Source organism: Psilocybe cubensis, chromosome 6 (assembly GCF_017499595.1).
Source record: "Psilocybe cubensis strain MGC-MH-2018 chromosome 6, whole genome shotgun sequence".
Taxonomy (NCBI): domain Eukaryota; kingdom Fungi; phylum Basidiomycota; class Agaricomycetes; order Agaricales; family Agrocybaceae; genus Psilocybe; species Psilocybe cubensis.
In genome coordinates this window covers 1269902-1286203 of record NC_063004.1, presented here as the reverse complement: position 1 = coordinate 1286203, position 16302 = coordinate 1269902, and the positions used below count along the sequence as shown (strand labels likewise).

At 49.3% G+C, this 16302-nt stretch overlaps 5 protein-coding genes across 5 annotated transcripts; 4 read left to right on the top strand and 1 right to left on the bottom strand.

Annotated features, from left to right (window-relative positions):
• Positions 1–2640: 2640 nt before the first annotated feature.
• Positions 2641–4454, bottom strand: JR316_0006900 (Protein bud22; the record flags this gene model as incomplete). The annotated part of the gene is made up of 5 exons (XM_047892645.1): positions 2641–3052; positions 3159–3991; positions 4048–4108; positions 4160–4248; positions 4398–4454. 5 exons carry the CDS (start codon positions 4452–4454, stop codon positions 2641–2643), a joined length of 1452 nt encoding a protein of 483 aa, XP_047747927.1.
• Positions 4455–4838: 384 nt separating this feature from the next.
• JR316_0006899 (Tubulin-specific chaperone D) lies at positions 4839–7684 on the top strand (the record flags this gene model as incomplete). Its single annotated transcript, XM_047892644.1, has 12 exons — positions 4839–5006; positions 5060–5255; positions 5310–5592; positions 5641–5722; positions 5779–5995; positions 6054–6172; positions 6230–6487; positions 6557–6781; positions 6846–6946; positions 7010–7163; positions 7224–7349; positions 7421–7684. 12 exons carry the CDS (start codon positions 4839–4841, stop codon positions 7682–7684), a joined length of 2193 nt encoding a protein of 730 aa, XP_047747926.1.
• Positions 7685–7776: 92 nt separating this feature from the next.
• Positions 7777–9521, top strand: JR316_0006898 (Tubulin-specific chaperone D; the record flags this gene model as incomplete). The annotated part of the gene is made up of 9 exons (XM_047892643.1): positions 7777–7881; positions 7945–8029; positions 8093–8462; positions 8533–8668; positions 8722–8948; positions 9006–9086; positions 9146–9234; positions 9301–9391; positions 9455–9521. The coding sequence occupies 9 exons, from the start codon at positions 7777–7779 to the stop codon at positions 9519–9521; spliced, it is 1251 nt and encodes a 416-aa protein (XP_047747925.1).
• Positions 9522–9930: 409 nt separating this feature from the next.
• Positions 9931–12357, top strand: JR316_0006897 (Vacuolar ATP synthase subunit B; the record flags this gene model as incomplete). The annotated part of the gene is made up of 9 exons (XM_047892642.1): positions 9931–10018; positions 10201–10220; positions 10317–10587; positions 10730–10873; positions 10951–11252; positions 11407–11557; positions 11686–11873; positions 11940–12069; positions 12146–12357. 9 exons carry the CDS (start codon positions 9931–9933, stop codon positions 12355–12357), a joined length of 1506 nt encoding a protein of 501 aa, XP_047747924.1.
• A 575-nt stretch (positions 12358–12932) lies between these two features.
• JR316_0006896 (Protein SOK1) lies at positions 12933–15800 on the top strand (the record flags this gene model as incomplete). The annotated part of the gene is made up of 3 exons (XM_047892641.1): positions 12933–13659; positions 13782–14413; positions 14505–15800. 3 exons carry the CDS (start codon positions 12933–12935, stop codon positions 15798–15800), a joined length of 2655 nt encoding a protein of 884 aa, XP_047747923.1.
• Between the last annotated feature and the right edge of the window lie 502 nt (positions 15801–16302).

Genomic DNA, 16302 nt, shown 5'->3' with positions numbered 1-16302 from the left:
CGGGTCACGGGATTTAAAGAGCAAAAATCAGGCACTGGATTCAACACTGCGCCTTCAGTATGCCTTGGGTAAGTCTTGGGACAAGTTAAGCGCCCAAAGGTCCAATAAGGACCCACATATGACCTTTTCAAGTGATCAAGATGCTTGGCAACCTCAGTTGTAGCAATTGAGTTCCAGAGGCCAGGAAAGTGAAGGTGCGAAAGGATTTTCGAGTGAGAGTTGTCGCTCCTCCTAGTCGTGGCTATTAATAGGCTGAGAAAAATTGTTCTTCTCGGATGTATAGAAGAGCCATGTGTCCCGGCCCGTCCCAACCTTCGACCTCGTTTGCTTGCAAATTGTTTGTGGCGCTGGGTGGTTATAGTTTTCGTGAGTAGAATTTGCCTCGAACGTTCGCGGGAGGAGACCCCGAATGTAGGAAACGAGAATACCATGTATACGATTTGCAGACGGGTGTAACAAGGCGATCAACTTCGATGCAAGGTTGCGCAATAGGAGTCGATGACGCAGCGAGGATCTTGCGAAATTAAAAGTCGTGCGTTGGAAGAGGATGACGACGAGGGTTAGAGAGCAAATGTTGACAACATTACCCTACAGAGAGATGAAGATATCCATAGCCTTTTCCAGGAGGCCCACGGTGAAGCCGAACCAGAGTTAAGGGACGCGTATTGCAGGTCTACACACACAAAGTCATGAAGCATCTTTCCTTATTTTGGTCGATGTGGGTCGGCCCTGCAGCAGCGCATAGGTGATTGAGCTGGCATATCAGAGTCGAGACAACGCTGGAAGAACTTTGACGAGGTCCCCCTTTGAACGACTAGAGCACTTGTAGCACAGCATAGCTATGTTGTGATCCATTCAGTATGTCCCGAGCCGTATGAATGAACGGATCTACCTCAGGCTCGGTGACAGAAAACATGAAAATTTGTGAGAAAAGGGATCAAGGCCTCGTTGCACAACGGGAGCGATAACAACTATAGACGGCGAGTGTTATCTTGGAATCTGGGGTCATCGCTGTCGCAAAAGGCGGCGAACGATGAGGGAAGCAGATGCACACGACCAGAAATATCGAATTAGGGGAAGAGTTGGTTACCGCGGCATGCGGACAGCCGAAGGGTCGCCTTGGCCGTTGGGTGATCGAAGCTTGCATGTGATGTCAGCACTTGGGCAATCATTTTTAGATCTGCCTCCTAGAGCAAAAGTCTGCAAAAGTCTTGACCTGCCAACCTTTTACAAATTCTGCATTTCAATCGCCACCTACGCCTCTTGCTCTCAACCAACACTTTATTGCTATCTGCGACCATCTTTCTCGCTTTCCTACCATATTTATCAACAGGCCACGCCGCTCGTAACCAAATACAGCGCCGACTACTTTCGCTAGCGGATAAGACTTTCACACTATCTTTTTGATACCGTACATCCTTCTTTATACCGAACATCGACTTAAATCCACATTTCCTGCGCTACTGCTATTCGGTGTGTCCGTCCCATTAAATATCGGTCCAAGGGACAGAACTCTAAATAAACTTCTAGGTGAGAATTCACTTTCAGCCATATATAATCCCTACCATCTCTTCGGTACGCCAGACCTTGGCCTACGTGATTTTGATCCATTCTACCAATCCATTACACACTGCCATGGCGAGTCAACGCTCTCTAATGCTACTCTGACGCGCACAACTCACTGGCTCTTTCTAATGAATAGGACCTACCACGAACCACACCATCGCGTCCACGGACACGTACATCATCTTTGCTATCCAACTCCTCTCGCATCTCGCTTGGGCCAGTTATCGTACTATCGAAAACACTATCTACTTCCAGTCTTAGCCAACTACCAGAGGCACACGAAGCGCGGGGGTCATTTATACCCCTTCGCTCAGCCGCATCCACCTTGAAGAACATTGCACCACATATTACCACCGCCCTTCGACCAGCTACGCGTCGGAGAAGAGTAACATTTGCCTCCGACGATAGACGTCTATCAGCACCCAAGTTCGACGATGACGACTCAGAGGAATCTTCACCGCCTTCTCCAGAAGTTCCCTATATCACGCGCACACTATCTTCTCCAGTCTTCCCGGTGTTTCCAACGTCGTCATCGCCTTCTGTACGCACCTCATCAAACGCAACTTCTGATCTCCACCCTATACTTGCCAGTCTGGAACGCAAGTCCAGGATTTGCACCCGGGTAACCCACTGCTCCACCTGCCGCAAACCAGGCACCGACTTTCCTCGATGTGCCAAATGTGGGGACATGTGGTGTTCAAGATCTTGCCGTTTAGTGGATGGAAAGCGGCACATTTGTTCTACGACAAAGATTCAATAGGTCACAAGTCCCGCAGCTTTTCTAAAGTGTGTTTTGTCTTCATTTCGGGTTATATTTCTTTTGGGCTTTCTGTTTAGGCCTATTGGCCTGTTGTGTGCCTCCCCGTCCGTTTCTTATCCTATCCACTCTGGAATTCGGCATTGTGAGTCTCTTCATAGGCTTTTATAATTACCACATATGTATACACGCGGATCTTCGATTTGTTATTGCTTTCCTGGTTTAGAATTTCTTTCGTTGGGGTCTTTTTTTATAGACACGCTGTATTGCCTTGTATATTTTTCCACTGTCTAGATGTACAAAAAGCGCCCACCTGACTATGTAAACTTGATTTTTGTGCCTTGACTGGCCACAATCCCCGCACTCTCTTTCTCCTTCAGCCTTCTTTTGGCTTCCCAGGAAGGGTGTAATGGCTTGTCACCATCCTTTTTATGTACAGGCTTTGATACAGAAGGATTAGATTTAGATGGAGCTGGAACTGATGCGCGGTTGGTTCGGCCGCCCCATCCTGCATCGGCTGGTTGATGATGTTGCTGGGTACCTTTGCTTCTTGGCGGTGCGTTCTTGGAACCGGCATCGTTGAACTGACGCGAAGCAATGGCGTTCGACCCCGTATTTACTTTGCTCGTGTGACCCTTATTTCGGGGTGCCGTTGCAGCGGCCATAGCGCTCGCTTCCATCTCTTTTTTCTTGTGGTTCGCGTTCTTGCCAAACTTCTTTTCCCAGATACTGTAGCCAGACAATAATAAGTTATGGGAAATCACAAGGAGATAGAAGTTTCAATGAAATGTCAGCGGAAGACATTAGAGTTGATGAGAAATGGGTGCAAACTTACAGCCTGCGAGCTCGCTGACCACGTCTATTTTTCTTAGGAGCACCGCCCGATTTATCCTCTCCTTCACTGAAATCCGAATCATCAGAACCTCGTACGAAGCCCACGGAAAGCGAGGGTAAAAAAGTCGATTCCATTTTTGTCGTGGACGTGGCCGATTTCGCCGATTTTGCAGTGGGCGCTTTTGGTTTAGAGTCTAGCTTCTTGACGGTTAGCTCATCGTCGCTTTCGCTTTCGGATTCAGAACCCTCTTCGGAACTGTCATCTTCGTCGGAGCTATCATTATTGACCGCTGCACCGTCCCCGCCATCAATTGAGCCTGACTCCCAGCCGTCGTCGTCGCCTCTGCCACCACCACCATCTCCGTCTACTGTCCCAGACTCCCACCCAGCTTCATCAACCTCTTCTGAATCTGAAAATTCTTCACGGTCACTATCAACGGCAGCAGCTTTGACCTTTTCAGCTTTCACTTTCGTCTTCACGGCATCAGAAGCAGATGATTCCTTGCGAATTTTTGACGGACGTTCGGAGTCAGGGTCGACAGTTGTGGAGGGCAGACCTTCAGAGTCCCCGCCTTTCACGCGTTGTTTGAGAGCAGGATCGAGTAGGTATTTCAGAGAAGTTATTGTTGCTGTGATCTGCTGAGCTAGGATTTTTGAGCTTAGTAGACGGCTTTGAATTTTGGCGAGAGTCGTTCCAGGCGTCGCGGGAGTGATGAGGTTGCTCTCAAGTTCTTTTGTCATGGCAGCTTTAACGTCTTCGTTGTCGCGAAGGGCATGATCCTTGAGAACTTTGGATCGGAGAGCAGAGTTTCCAATGGCGTCGTGGTGGACTTCCTATATGGAAAGCTCGTATAAGTTATCCCACGACGACTAATATCGGATGAAATGACCTTCAGTGAAGTTAACTCTGCTTCGAAATCTGCAATGGCCTTGTTGGATTCGTCTTTTTTGCTGGCAACAAGTGTTTAGTAAAATGAAATGTAAAGATACAAAAGCATATACCGAAGGCCTTTCAGACGCTTGATAACTTTTTGCGTCTCAAAAATTTTGGCCCTCTTGGAAGCCTTATGGACTTCTTTAACCTCATGATGCTAAACAACCGAAAACGCGTCAAAATACGACAGGTAACGCGAGCTTTCGAAGTACAAACAAGTTTTCCAGCAATCCTGACGCTTAGTTCCTTTACTCAGGAAGCTGATTTTCAGTTGGAGTTGAGCTGGGAAGAGACGTCAAAATTTACCTCTTCAGGAGGTTCATATCTCTTCCTTTTTAATTGCGGATTGGATGAGGTATCCATTTTGTTGTTCTTGCGTTAGAAAGTTCGCAGTTCCAGAGTAGTGAGAGGATAAAAGGGTATCGATATCAATGATTTGCAGTCAAGAGGACGCCAGGAAGCCCAGCTGCACATTGCCGCCTTCGAACTTTCCGGTGATCTACAATTTGCTTGGCAGCCTCATTCGATCCAAACAAAGAAGATCCTCACCGCGAGCGCGACTCCCACAATGTCGCGTCGGTCTCGAGTCATGTTCGAATTCAATCCGATCTCCGAGAAAACCAGCCGAATATCCGTCGATTTATTCCTTTGTGTATCACTATCAACTCGAAAGTCTCTCACAACGGCCAACGACACCCTTTCTTGACGTGTTACCTCATCATCAGCTTGAACAAGTCTATCTAAGCCATGGCCGATGAGATACAGGAAGAGAAAGCCTTTGGTACTTTCGAAGCGTTCACCCAGTTGAAGGATCTTCAGGATAAAGTGTTAAATGTACGCTATAACAATGACGAGAAGTTATCTGAAGAGGAACACACCGAGAGGTCCGTTACCTTCCAGAAGTTCACGACTACGGTATGCCATTACAACCCCATCTCGGTTTATTGAGCTCACATGTAGCCATAAAGCTTGATGAATATCAAGAGCAATCTTACTTGCTTGATCCATATCTTGAACAACTCGTCGCGCCTGTGGTCGAGACACTGAAGGAGTATGTCAAGATTTCCATTTCAAACAAATCAGACAGAAGCGACATCTGGCACGCCCATCGTACTGCAAACGTGCTATATTGCTACGTCAAGTTCCGAGGGTACAAAACCATCGGTCAGTCGATTTCAGAGCTATATGCGCTTACCGGTCTAGACTGAGATCCCCTAGTAAGGTTCTTCCCTCATGAGATTGCGGATTTATCTATTGCTTTGGAGTTTATGTTGATCCCAAATGGGCTCGTCACGTCTCATTGGCATTGGCCTGTGCGATATGTGATGCTTTTATGGCTCTATATCATCTGTCTAATCCCGTTTGACCTCGCGCAATTTGATGAAGTCGACCAAATTGGACATACAGCCAAAACCCTGGAATCCGTAGCAAAGACTTATCTAGGAGCTGCTGGTCTTGAGAAAGAAGCCGCTGCTTTGTTGCTATCTAGGTTGTATATCAGGTGTGTCAGCTGTCCATTCAACTCTTAATGTTGAACCAATTTGTGCAGAAAGGACACTGGGGAAGGGTTTCATCATTTTGTAGAAGAAGCTCGGTCGTTTTTACAGACGACTACAAACGACTTGTTCAAAGTGAGGTCTACCGTGGACCATCTGGAACCATGACTTATGGGATTGCTCATTCGTAGGCAATAGGACTCCTGAAGGTCCTTTGCGAGGTCGTCAAGTCAGGTTCCGCAGAACAGGTCCAGGACGAGCTTACTACACTCCGCGCCATCGCCACCATCATCCAAGAGACTACAACCTATGCGAATAATACTATCATTCGTAAATTAAGGACAAAGTTGATATCGAGAGTAGGCTTAAGGCTACTTCCAACTAGTTCAGGAATCAGCAAGCGACAAGGTATCTCCACCTTACTATAATTCTTCAGAAATCAGCTCAAAGATTAATGTTGAATAAGCTCGTACACTTATCGCTGAAGAGGTACATAATGGCCATGGTGGAGGAGAGGATGAAATAGAAGTTCCGGAAGAAATAGAGGACATATTAGAGCAAACGTTCGCAGCACTGCAAGATAGGGTAATCTCCACTCAATCATCTTACATGGCTACTTAATCTTATTGACTCATGTACCAGGATACCGTCGTGCGCTGGTCGGCTGCTAAAGGAGTGGCTAGAATTGCCCAACGACTTCCAAGAGACTTTGCTGGGCAGGTGCTAGAGACTATCATGGGACTTTTTGAGATCCATTCGGTAGCTGCTGCCAGCTTATATGACCTCCCTGCGATAGCAGAGGGCACGTGGCACGGTGCGTGTCTGGCGTGCGCTGAGTTGGCACGACGGAGTCTCATCGAGCCTGGCCATCTGCCTCAATTAATTGCTTGGCTATCAAAGGTACGTTGCAGCGACTATCTTGCGGCAAAAGCCTTTTTGCTTTTTTATTAAACGGAAACCTTGCGGCAGGCCCTCTATTTTGATCTCCGTAAAGGTGCACATTCTATCGGCTCGAACGTCCGAGATGCTGCGGCTTATGTTTTGTGGGCGCTTGCGAGAACACAAGATCAGACAGCGTTGGTTCCTCATGCGACAAACCTGGCTCAGCGTCTTACTGCAGTTGCCCTTTATGATCGAGAGATTCATATTCGCCGTGCTGCCAGTGCAGCGTTCCAAGAGCATGTAGGAAGGACTGTACGTAGTTTTCTTAATCAGCCCATTTTTGGTAGTGTTTTCTTTGTTGCTGACCGATGTATAGGGCCTGTTCCCTCATGGTATCGATGTATTGGGCAAAACAGATTTCTATGCAGTTAGTATAAGGAAACAAGCATTTTTAGTCGCCGCACCTCAGGTTGCCGAGTGAGTGTTATGTATTCCTCGAAGGACTGTGACTGTCTTCTAAATTACGTTGTCTGCTGTAAGGCACGTCGAGTACCGGGATTTCCTCCTTGATCACCTGTTGGATGTCGTGCTTCGCCACTGGGACCTTTCAATGAGGGAACTTGGATCACAGTCATTACGTCTTATCATATCACTCGATTTGCACGTGCTAGCGCCTCGGGCCATAGAGAAATCTGTGAGCTTTTCACTTTCCTGTATGGGTTATACACCGCCTTACATTTTGACTTGCTTATAGGTGAAGCTCTTGGAGTCATTAGATACAGCTGATGTGCATGGAGGCCTCACTGTTCTCAGCGAAATTGCCATTGCATACAAACAATCGAAGTCCGATCCTTCAGCATTAGAAGAACATTTACGAAGTGTTAGTCATATTTTCGACGATTTTCACGTTTTCACGCATACACATGTTCATTTCATTGTGTTCATCATCAGATCTTTCAACACTTGAAACATGTGGATCTAAAGACCTTAACTACGACCCGCAATGAGCTTGTTGCTTCTGCAGCATGTCGTCTGATTGCTAACTCTATCACAATCACTGAGATCAACCTCGGGCCACAATCTTCCGTCCCCGGATGGAAGAAAATAGTAGACAACGGCTTGAAGCATCGCATCACCCTCGTCCAAGAGGCTGCTGCTCTTGCGATGCAGGAAATAAGCAACCTCACTGATTGCTCTGCTGATATCACTAGATGAGTATTTGTTGCGCTTTGTAATGTTTTGCGACACTAACATCAGGTTTTGATTTTTCTACACTGATCGCTGAACTCAAGCGAGGACCACCAGCCATGCAACAAGGCCTTGCCAGGTTACTTGGTGTCATTAATTATAATAATCACCCTAAAAGTCTGCCTGAAGCTATTACCTACCTGCTGGATACAGTGAAGCCTGCGGTAAGTCAGGCAATTCCGGCCCATTTTTTATACCGATCGTACAGCTTACTTGCTCCACAACAGGCAAAGGCTAATATCGAGACCCGGCGCAGCTGTTTTGAGGCCATTCCCCAGATTCTGACCCTAATTTCACCCCAGCTTTCTTCACGTAAGTCGTCAAAATGTTGCCCACACGGGGTAATCCGCTCATAAAGGTTTACAATTTTCCCAGTCCTGTCAAGTGATGCTTTCAACTCGCTTCTCGACGCCATGCTAGCTGGACTGGATGATTATACCCTTGATGAGCGGGGTGATGTGGGCTCGTGGGTGAGGATCGCGTGCATCCAGGGTCTGACGAGGATCGCCGAACTTCTGTTCGGCGTCGCTGGATCTTTACCCGACTTCGAAAGCTATTTTGCGCCCGGGAAGTATCACGCTGTTGCCACTGGCCTCCTCAAGCAGGGTGTCGAGAGGCTCGATAATGTGCGGCAAACTGCGGGTACAAGCATTGTGAGGCTTCTGAATGCCCCTTTGCCTCTGGTCGAGCGACCGGAGAGGTGGCGTTTGCCTGGGCTGGATTTGATGAATACATTATTCCAAAAGTGAGATTTCTTGCCTCGTTCAGTGCGTGTATGCGCATCATGGATTAATATGGATATGTGTTTGGCGCAGCGCTTCTGATCAGAGTGGATGGAACGACGGAAATTGGCTATTCCCTCGCGCCATGTCCTTGTTAGAAGTGCCCCAGTATCGTAAAGACGTGCTTTCCGGCATTGTCATTAGCATCGGGAGTAAAACAGACAGCACGGTAAGTCTTTTCGACATTCATAGACCTAACTCTCCTTAACACCTTTTACGTAGCAAAAACCTGTTGCCAACAGCCTGGTGAAATACGCACAAGAAATACCACTCGTCAGCAATCCTGGCACAGGATACAGCCTTTTGGAATTGGTGTCTGACCTGATTAACCATGCAAAAGCGAATATGACTTCGAACGCCATTGTGGTGCCTGTCTTCCAAACTTTTACGATCTTGCTCGAGGCGGACGTCCTACGGGAGGTTCCCAATGAACCATCAGGGCTACAAAGGTATCCTACGCGAGTTTTTCATTCCCTGATTGATGAAAATTGACGTGTCTCTTGCAGTCTCAAAACTTTAGTGCATATGACAACAAAGAACGTTGATAAACTGAAGAGCGTCCAGCGCATCCACGAATCTATGAAGATGTAAGATCCGGGGTTTCATTCTTCTGGAAATGTGTCTCAGAAACTGATGTTACATGCAGTTTCGTTAATTTGCTTTCCTTTGAAGAAATCAGAAACGAGAAATTATCGCTTCTTAGTGACTTCCTTGCGCATCCATTCCCAAAGGCAAGTTTCTTCATTGCATATGGTGCTGGGGCGGCCGCGTTCTAATGAATTTGGATGCAGGTGAGATCAGACTCCGCAGAGTATCTTTATGTCCTTCTGCAAAGTGCGGACTTTGGTATCGAGACCGATGCGATCGAGGACATTCTTCTTGAGACTGAATGGTGAGTTATTGCGGCTGTTTCTTTCCTTTATCGTCTTCTCCTGTTGACGCGCATTTTATAAAGGGCCACGGGTGATAAAGAAGTTGCAACTGAGGCTGCAAAGGAGGTTATACAGCTCTTCACATCGTAGCACGTTCTCTGTTACAACAAGTTTAATCTGTACAAATAATACTAGGTTGGCCGCTGAAGTGCTTTTGGCTCCTAAGGAAGGGCGTGGGAAAGTTTTGTTATGAGCAAATTGGGGTTATGATGATGATCAGGAGCAACGCACGAGTGTCCGCAAACGGTCCTCTTCTCGTTATCTTCTGCTGCGCTAAGGCTGCACTTTGACCAACGCAGTCATCCTTCCCCGACCCACCCAAAACACGCGCGTCAAAAAAGAGAAATAACAAATTCACCGCTTTGAATCGCGGTCTACTGCTAGTTCGACTGTTAGTGTCTCCCGCTTGAGAGAGCCCCTCTGTGACCTGATCTTGCCCCGTTCCGCCGGCTAGTGTTCAAGTAGCGGTTTTTTTTGTGAAGAAGGAAAGCAGACAACGATGACGAACGCCAGGCTTAGTGATAGGGAGCTGGCAAACATCAACGCCGCTGCGGTGACGAGGGAGTATCGCATTAAGCCTCATCTCGGTGCGTGTTGTCTTTATTGTTATGGCTCGGGATGGCGTAGCACTGTGCTTATGGTGGTGCCACATAGACTATCGAACTGTTTCGGCCATTAATGGGTGACTATTCGCTGACTTGCTGCTGTCGTGCTTTGCATATTGTCTGACTCAAAATTACATTCCTTCTTTATCATTGTAGCCCGCTAGTGGTTCTGGATAATGTCAAGGTATGGCGCTAATTCATTGGCCTGTTATTTGTGAAAAAAATGAAATTTCTAATTTCTAATTTCCGCTCAATATTCTTTAATCGAACAATCGAATAGTTCCCTTCATACAATGAGATTGTGCAGCTAACGCTCCCGGACGGGACGAAGCGTGGCGGGCAGGTGCTCGAGGTGCAGGGCAAGAAGGCGATTGTGCAGGTGTTCGAGGGCACGTCGGGCGTTGATGTCAAAGCGACGCACGTTGAGTTCACAGGCGCTAGCATGAAGCTCCCCGTTGCAGAGGACATGTTGGGCCGTATCTTCAACGGCTCCGGAAACCCTATCGACAACGGACCGAAAGTGTTCGCAGAGGATTATCTTGATATCAATGGTATGTTCTTTTACTGCTTCTGCCGCTTCTTGCATTGGGAGTCCCTTTCCTTTTCCTTTTTACTCTCACTTCTTCCTTTCCTTCTTCCCGTGCATATTTCCATTTTGCGTTTGAACTAATGTGTCCAATTTGGCGTTAATAGGGTCTCCAATTAACCCTTATTCCCGCATCTATCCTGAGGAAATGATCCAAACGGGTATCTCGACTATCGACACTATGAACTCAATCGCGCGTGGACAGAAGATCCCCATCTTCTCAGCTGCTGGTCTGCCCCATAACGAGGCAAGTACCATTGCACAACTTACAATGATGCAACCTCATCCCCCAAACCTTAATAGATTGCCGCGCAAATCGTGCGTCAAGCTGGCTTGGTCAAGCGACCGACCAAAGACGTACATGATGGGCACGAAGACAATTTCTCGGTCGTCTTCGCTGCGATGGGTGTGAACATGGAGACAGCGCGCTTCTTCAAGGAGGACTTTGAGTCGAACGGCAGTCTTGATAGGGTCACGCTGTTCTTGAACTTGGCCAATGACCCAACAATTGAGAGAATCATCACCCCCCGTTTGGCGCTGACAACAGCAGAGTATTATGCATACCAGCTCGAGAAGCATGTGTTGGTTATTTTGACGGATATGAGTTCGTATGCCGATGCGTTGCGTGAGGTGTGTATTTGTTCTTTTTATCATTTTTAGCTTCTTTGGGTTATCTCCCTTCTGCTCTTTCCTTCTTCCATCTATCATTATTGCGATATATGAACCGCTAGGGTCGGAAAGTATACTCACTAACTGTTCTGATTTACCATTCTATGAACACTAGGTCTCAGCGGCTCGTGAAGAAGTCCCAGGTCGTCGTGGATATCCGGGATACATGTACACGGACTTGTCGACTATCTATGAACGTGCTGGACGTGTCCAAGGCCGAAACGGGTCAATCACCCAGATTCCGATCCTGACGATGCCTAATGACGGTGAGTTTCATTATCTCACACCACAAGAACAGCCAGAACAATCTATGAAAAGATTTCATTTTGACTTACTTAGTGTGCTATATGCGCGCTTTCATTATCCTTATGCTTACTTATAACTTGTTGAACAGATATCACACACCCTATTCCTGATCTGACGGGCTATATTACGGAGGGTCAGATCTTTGTTGACAGGCAATTGTATAACAGGCAGATATACCCTCCGATCAATGTGCTTCCGTCGTTGTCGCGTCTCATGAAGAGCGCCATCGGAGAGAAGCTGACGAGGAAGGACCATGGTGATGTGTCTAACCAGCTGGTACGTGTTAGAGAACAGGACTGGCATTCATATGAAGGCATTAATGGATTGGCTTTTATGTTGTAGTACGCCAAGTATGCCATTGGTCGCGACGCAGCGGCGATGAAGGCTGTCGTTGGTGAAGAGGCACTGTCGGCAGAAGACAAACTAGCGTTGGAGTTCTTGGACAAGTTTGAGCACCAGTTTGTCGGCCAGGGTAAGTAGTTGGCAGCATGGGATCATTTTTCATATCGCGCGAGTTGACTGACTTGACTATTTATTTGTATGAACAGGCGCATATGAGTCGCGCACCATCTTTGAGTCGCTGGATTTGGCATGGTCGCTCCTGCGCATCTTCCCTAAGGAACAGCTGAATCGGATCAACCCTAAGATCATAGCAGAATTCTACGGCCGAAAGCCGTCTGGATCAGCCAGAAAAGGGCCAACCGACGGTGCCGAGGCTGGTGCTGAAGAAGACGAGGAAGAGAAGTTGATTCAGATATGATTGAAGTACATAATGGATTATGGCAGGACATGGACGGGAATTGCTTATGCATTGATTAGAAAACATGAATGAAGCTAGGCCGTATGTCTGCTAGCCCCTAATTGAAGTGGATTTATTGAATTTGGTGGGAGGTTACGGTATGTGCAGATATGTCAGAAAGTATGTTGATTCATTTCCCGCTGGATGGCTGTCAGAGGGCATAAAACGTGGGAGGAGAGATTCGCCCGATATGAAAGGAGCTCGGTAGCGAGAGGAGAAGTGTGGCCCGGGGACGGTGGCAGCCTGTTTAGGAGTTGTTGTCGGCGTTGGTGGATGTGTTTTGCAATTGGAGAATATCTTTTCTTTCTTTTACGGAGGTAAAGAGGTGATCTCCGGAGTACCTCGAGGCGTGTACATATGGACATATTAGGGATGTTTGGAGGAATCTCGGTTGGGGAGTGGTGGGTGTCGCGTTGCATTTTAGTGTGAATGTGATGGGCCACACGCCCTGTCTTGTGTCCATTCTTGGGAAATATACCATGTGTTCACACTCTTATATACTCCCGCCCAGAAACATATTCGCCCTTTCCAGCCCCATGGACGACCTTGCACACACCACCAGGAAGCGCAAACAGGACCAGGACGACTGCCCCGACCAGCAAGACCAGCCCACCGTCCCCCAGGACGACCACCGCGACCCAAACCCAATCCACACCCCTCGTCTTCCCTGGCTCCCCGCTGCCGACGCCGACGACCACTGGGCGTCCCCCACCTCCCCCTCCGTATCCAGCCCCCTTTCCGCCTCTGCCTCCTCCAAGCGGCCCCGTCTCGACGCCCTCGACACCAAGCGTCCAGGTCCCCTTCCCCGCACCCGCTCCGCCAGCACCCGCGCAGCCGCACACCATCATAAAATCCTCCCCGCGCCCCTTACTTCTGGGGTGCGTCAGGGCAGTGACATTGAAGACATTGGCATTGTGTCCACCGCGGACCCCGGCCCGTCATCAGGCTCTCTTTTGCGCAACCACCACCACCACCACCATCACCACAACAGTGCCAGTCGCACAGCACCGCTCTATGAGACTTATGTTGTGCAAAAGTCAGCTTCAGCCTCCTCTTCATCTTCCCCACCCGATGCGGTGTGCAGTTTGAGCTACGAGGTGCCAGTGCCGGTGCCAGTGCAAGTGCCAGTGCAAGGGCCGCGCTCCCACTATATTCCACCGGTACATTTGAACTCGCCGCGTATCCCCCCGAGCAGGCCCCTCATCAACCGCTCAACGCTAAAAGAGCTGGAACTGGATATTATCCTCCGCAACCCTGTCATTCGTGCGTGCCATTCTCTCCATTCCATTCCCCACATTCACAATTCCATATTCGCGCTACCCCGCACACGCCCCTAATTTGATCCATTTCTCACATCTCCTCTTTTGTTTTGCGCATATATGCAGGGCACGATCTATTATTTGACCCTGGGCTGCAGTTCCGCCCGCGGCGAAAGCGAGAGCGTTTTGAGCGGTATTGGGCCGCTGTGTGGGAGGAGCTGCAGACGGGGTGCACTTGCGTCACGATCGACACCCGGGACGAGTCCCTGCACCTCCCTAAAATCTGCGTGTGCTCGCGCTTCCGCAACGGCAAAGAGCTCGTGTCACCACCCAAGTCACCCGCAGAGCAATATATGCGCATACCGGGCGCAGAGCACCTCGTGACGCTGCGACAGACGTCGCGCATCCCAGCGCTGCTTGAGGAGTTTTTGGAGGTGATGGTGTTTGTTATCCAGCCGCTGTCGAACACGGCAGTGTACACAGACCCGTCGGCGATACGCGAGCAGGCCCAGGAGCATTCCGCGCATGCCGCATACCTCCGCGCGATCTTTGACCCCGAGCTCATTGCGCAGGAGCTGCGGCATGGCGTGTTTGACCCTGCAGGCTTGTTCAGGCAGATTGGCGACACACTCAAGCACCATTGTGCACCAATGCGGGATGGCGCGGTGGAGGAGATGGTGAGGATGGCGCAGCGGCCGGGGTTGGAGGCGTTCAAGGCGGTGAGGACATGTCTGGAGCTCTTGGAACTTATGAAACTGGTGCGCATATACTCACTTTTTGCTCATCTTTCTGGAGTTTTTAACTTTCTCTTTCTCTTATTTCATTTTTGTCATTTAATATGGACTTCAGGACATTGCAAACCACCAATTGACGCAACTACGCCCATGGCTCCTGCGCAACACCGGCATGTTCGAGGTCAAGGCGTTCAAAATCCGGTTTGGTGCCGACGCTTCACTTCACCATACCCGCCGTTGGCTACATGCCGCACACCACTCGCTCCTCGAGCGCCCGCGACCCATATTCCTTTCCACTTCCCCTTCGCTTTCTCATCCATCCTCCTCTCTCAGTCACACGAGCTCGACGAAGTATTACAAGGACCTGAATAGGAACCAGCAAATATATCTTACCGCACTTAAGGGCGTTGTGGATTTGATATTTGATGCTGAGGCATCCTCATCCTCTAGCACTTCCAACAGCAGCAGCCCACCATTATCGCCTGTCTCTCCCGCAGACCCATCTCCATCTCCAGTATGCTCTTCAGCGCCTACATCACCGACATCCCCGACCAGTCCCAGCGCAGGGGGTTTTGCCCTCCCTGAGACGCTCTACCTCGATAAAACGCGCATACAGCCGCTCGGGCAAGAAGCCGCCAGCGCGACCGCGCTGTATATGTTTATGCTCCTCTTCCGGCAGCTAGTGTTCAACCCTGGTTCGGACTCATCAACTTCCCCACTTTCGCAAATAAGGAGGGAGAAGGTGGTGCAGGCGGACATGGTGAAATTGAAGAGGGAGATCAAAGATATCGGACCAGCGTGTCTGGCAGGGTGTTTGGATGCATCTCCTTCGCCTTCGGATTCCGACGCATCCAGCAAAGATGCGGAGCAAATGAAGGAGGTAAAGGAGGCCCTTGTGCTGCAGATTGCGAAGCGGGCATGCGAAACGCGGCGGCGGTTGCAGCACCCTGTTTCGCACTTGGCCAGTGACGCAAGTAGCACCAGTGCTACGGTTGCAGGAGGCGAGGCCCCTGACCCGGCTTTGCTCGGCGTGGCACAGCGCTGGGCAGCAACGAACATGCGCGCAGGCGCACCGCTTGCGACGCTCCTCCACAGGCGCATGCGCGATGTGGTGTTCGACGCGGTTGTGTGCCTCGCGTATCCATCTCCTTGCTCTGCGTCATCGTCGTCGTCATCCACACCGTCAACGGGCATAGATCTTTCCTCATCCGCCACGCTCTCGTCCGCGTCGTCATCCCCGATGATGGCCACGACTCCGGCACAGCTTGGCAGCGTGGTGCAGGCGGCGGGGATGGAGAGCGTTGCCGATGAGATACGCCGCGTTGCAGAGGACGCAGCGCGCCTTGCGCTGATTCACCTAAATACGCATTTGCCGCTGTACGAAGGTGATGGGTTCTTCCCTACGACGTAGTGCCTAGTGCGGCAGCTGAGACGGCTTAATTTTGGCAATGATCATCTTGCTCTTACTCGCCATCTAACGCGGCAACGGAATGGTTCGCAAAGACCATTGAGTTTCGACCTCGTCGACGAAACTTCTGCCCAGTTCGAAAACAGTTCATCCTCACCCACACATTCTCGCCAGGCCAATACCAAGCCTTGACGTTACAACTTTTTTCTTCCTCTTCCTCTTCCTTCTCTTCCTTTTTTCCCTTCATCTCTCACGAGATCGGGCTCCACTCTCCTCCCGAACTTCATGCGCCTACAAAATGTCTTTATCCCGACTCTCACGTCCTGCACATATCCACGAGCGACACATCCATTCATATTCCACGTTCCACACGTTCTCAGAACCCTGACTGTTTCTTTTCGCACATGCCGCATTTCTGAACCCTTCTTTCCCTCACAGTTCTACACTATTGCATACGATCATCCGGTCATTCCAGTCGACTTTTGACTTCGTCATTACCCGTACC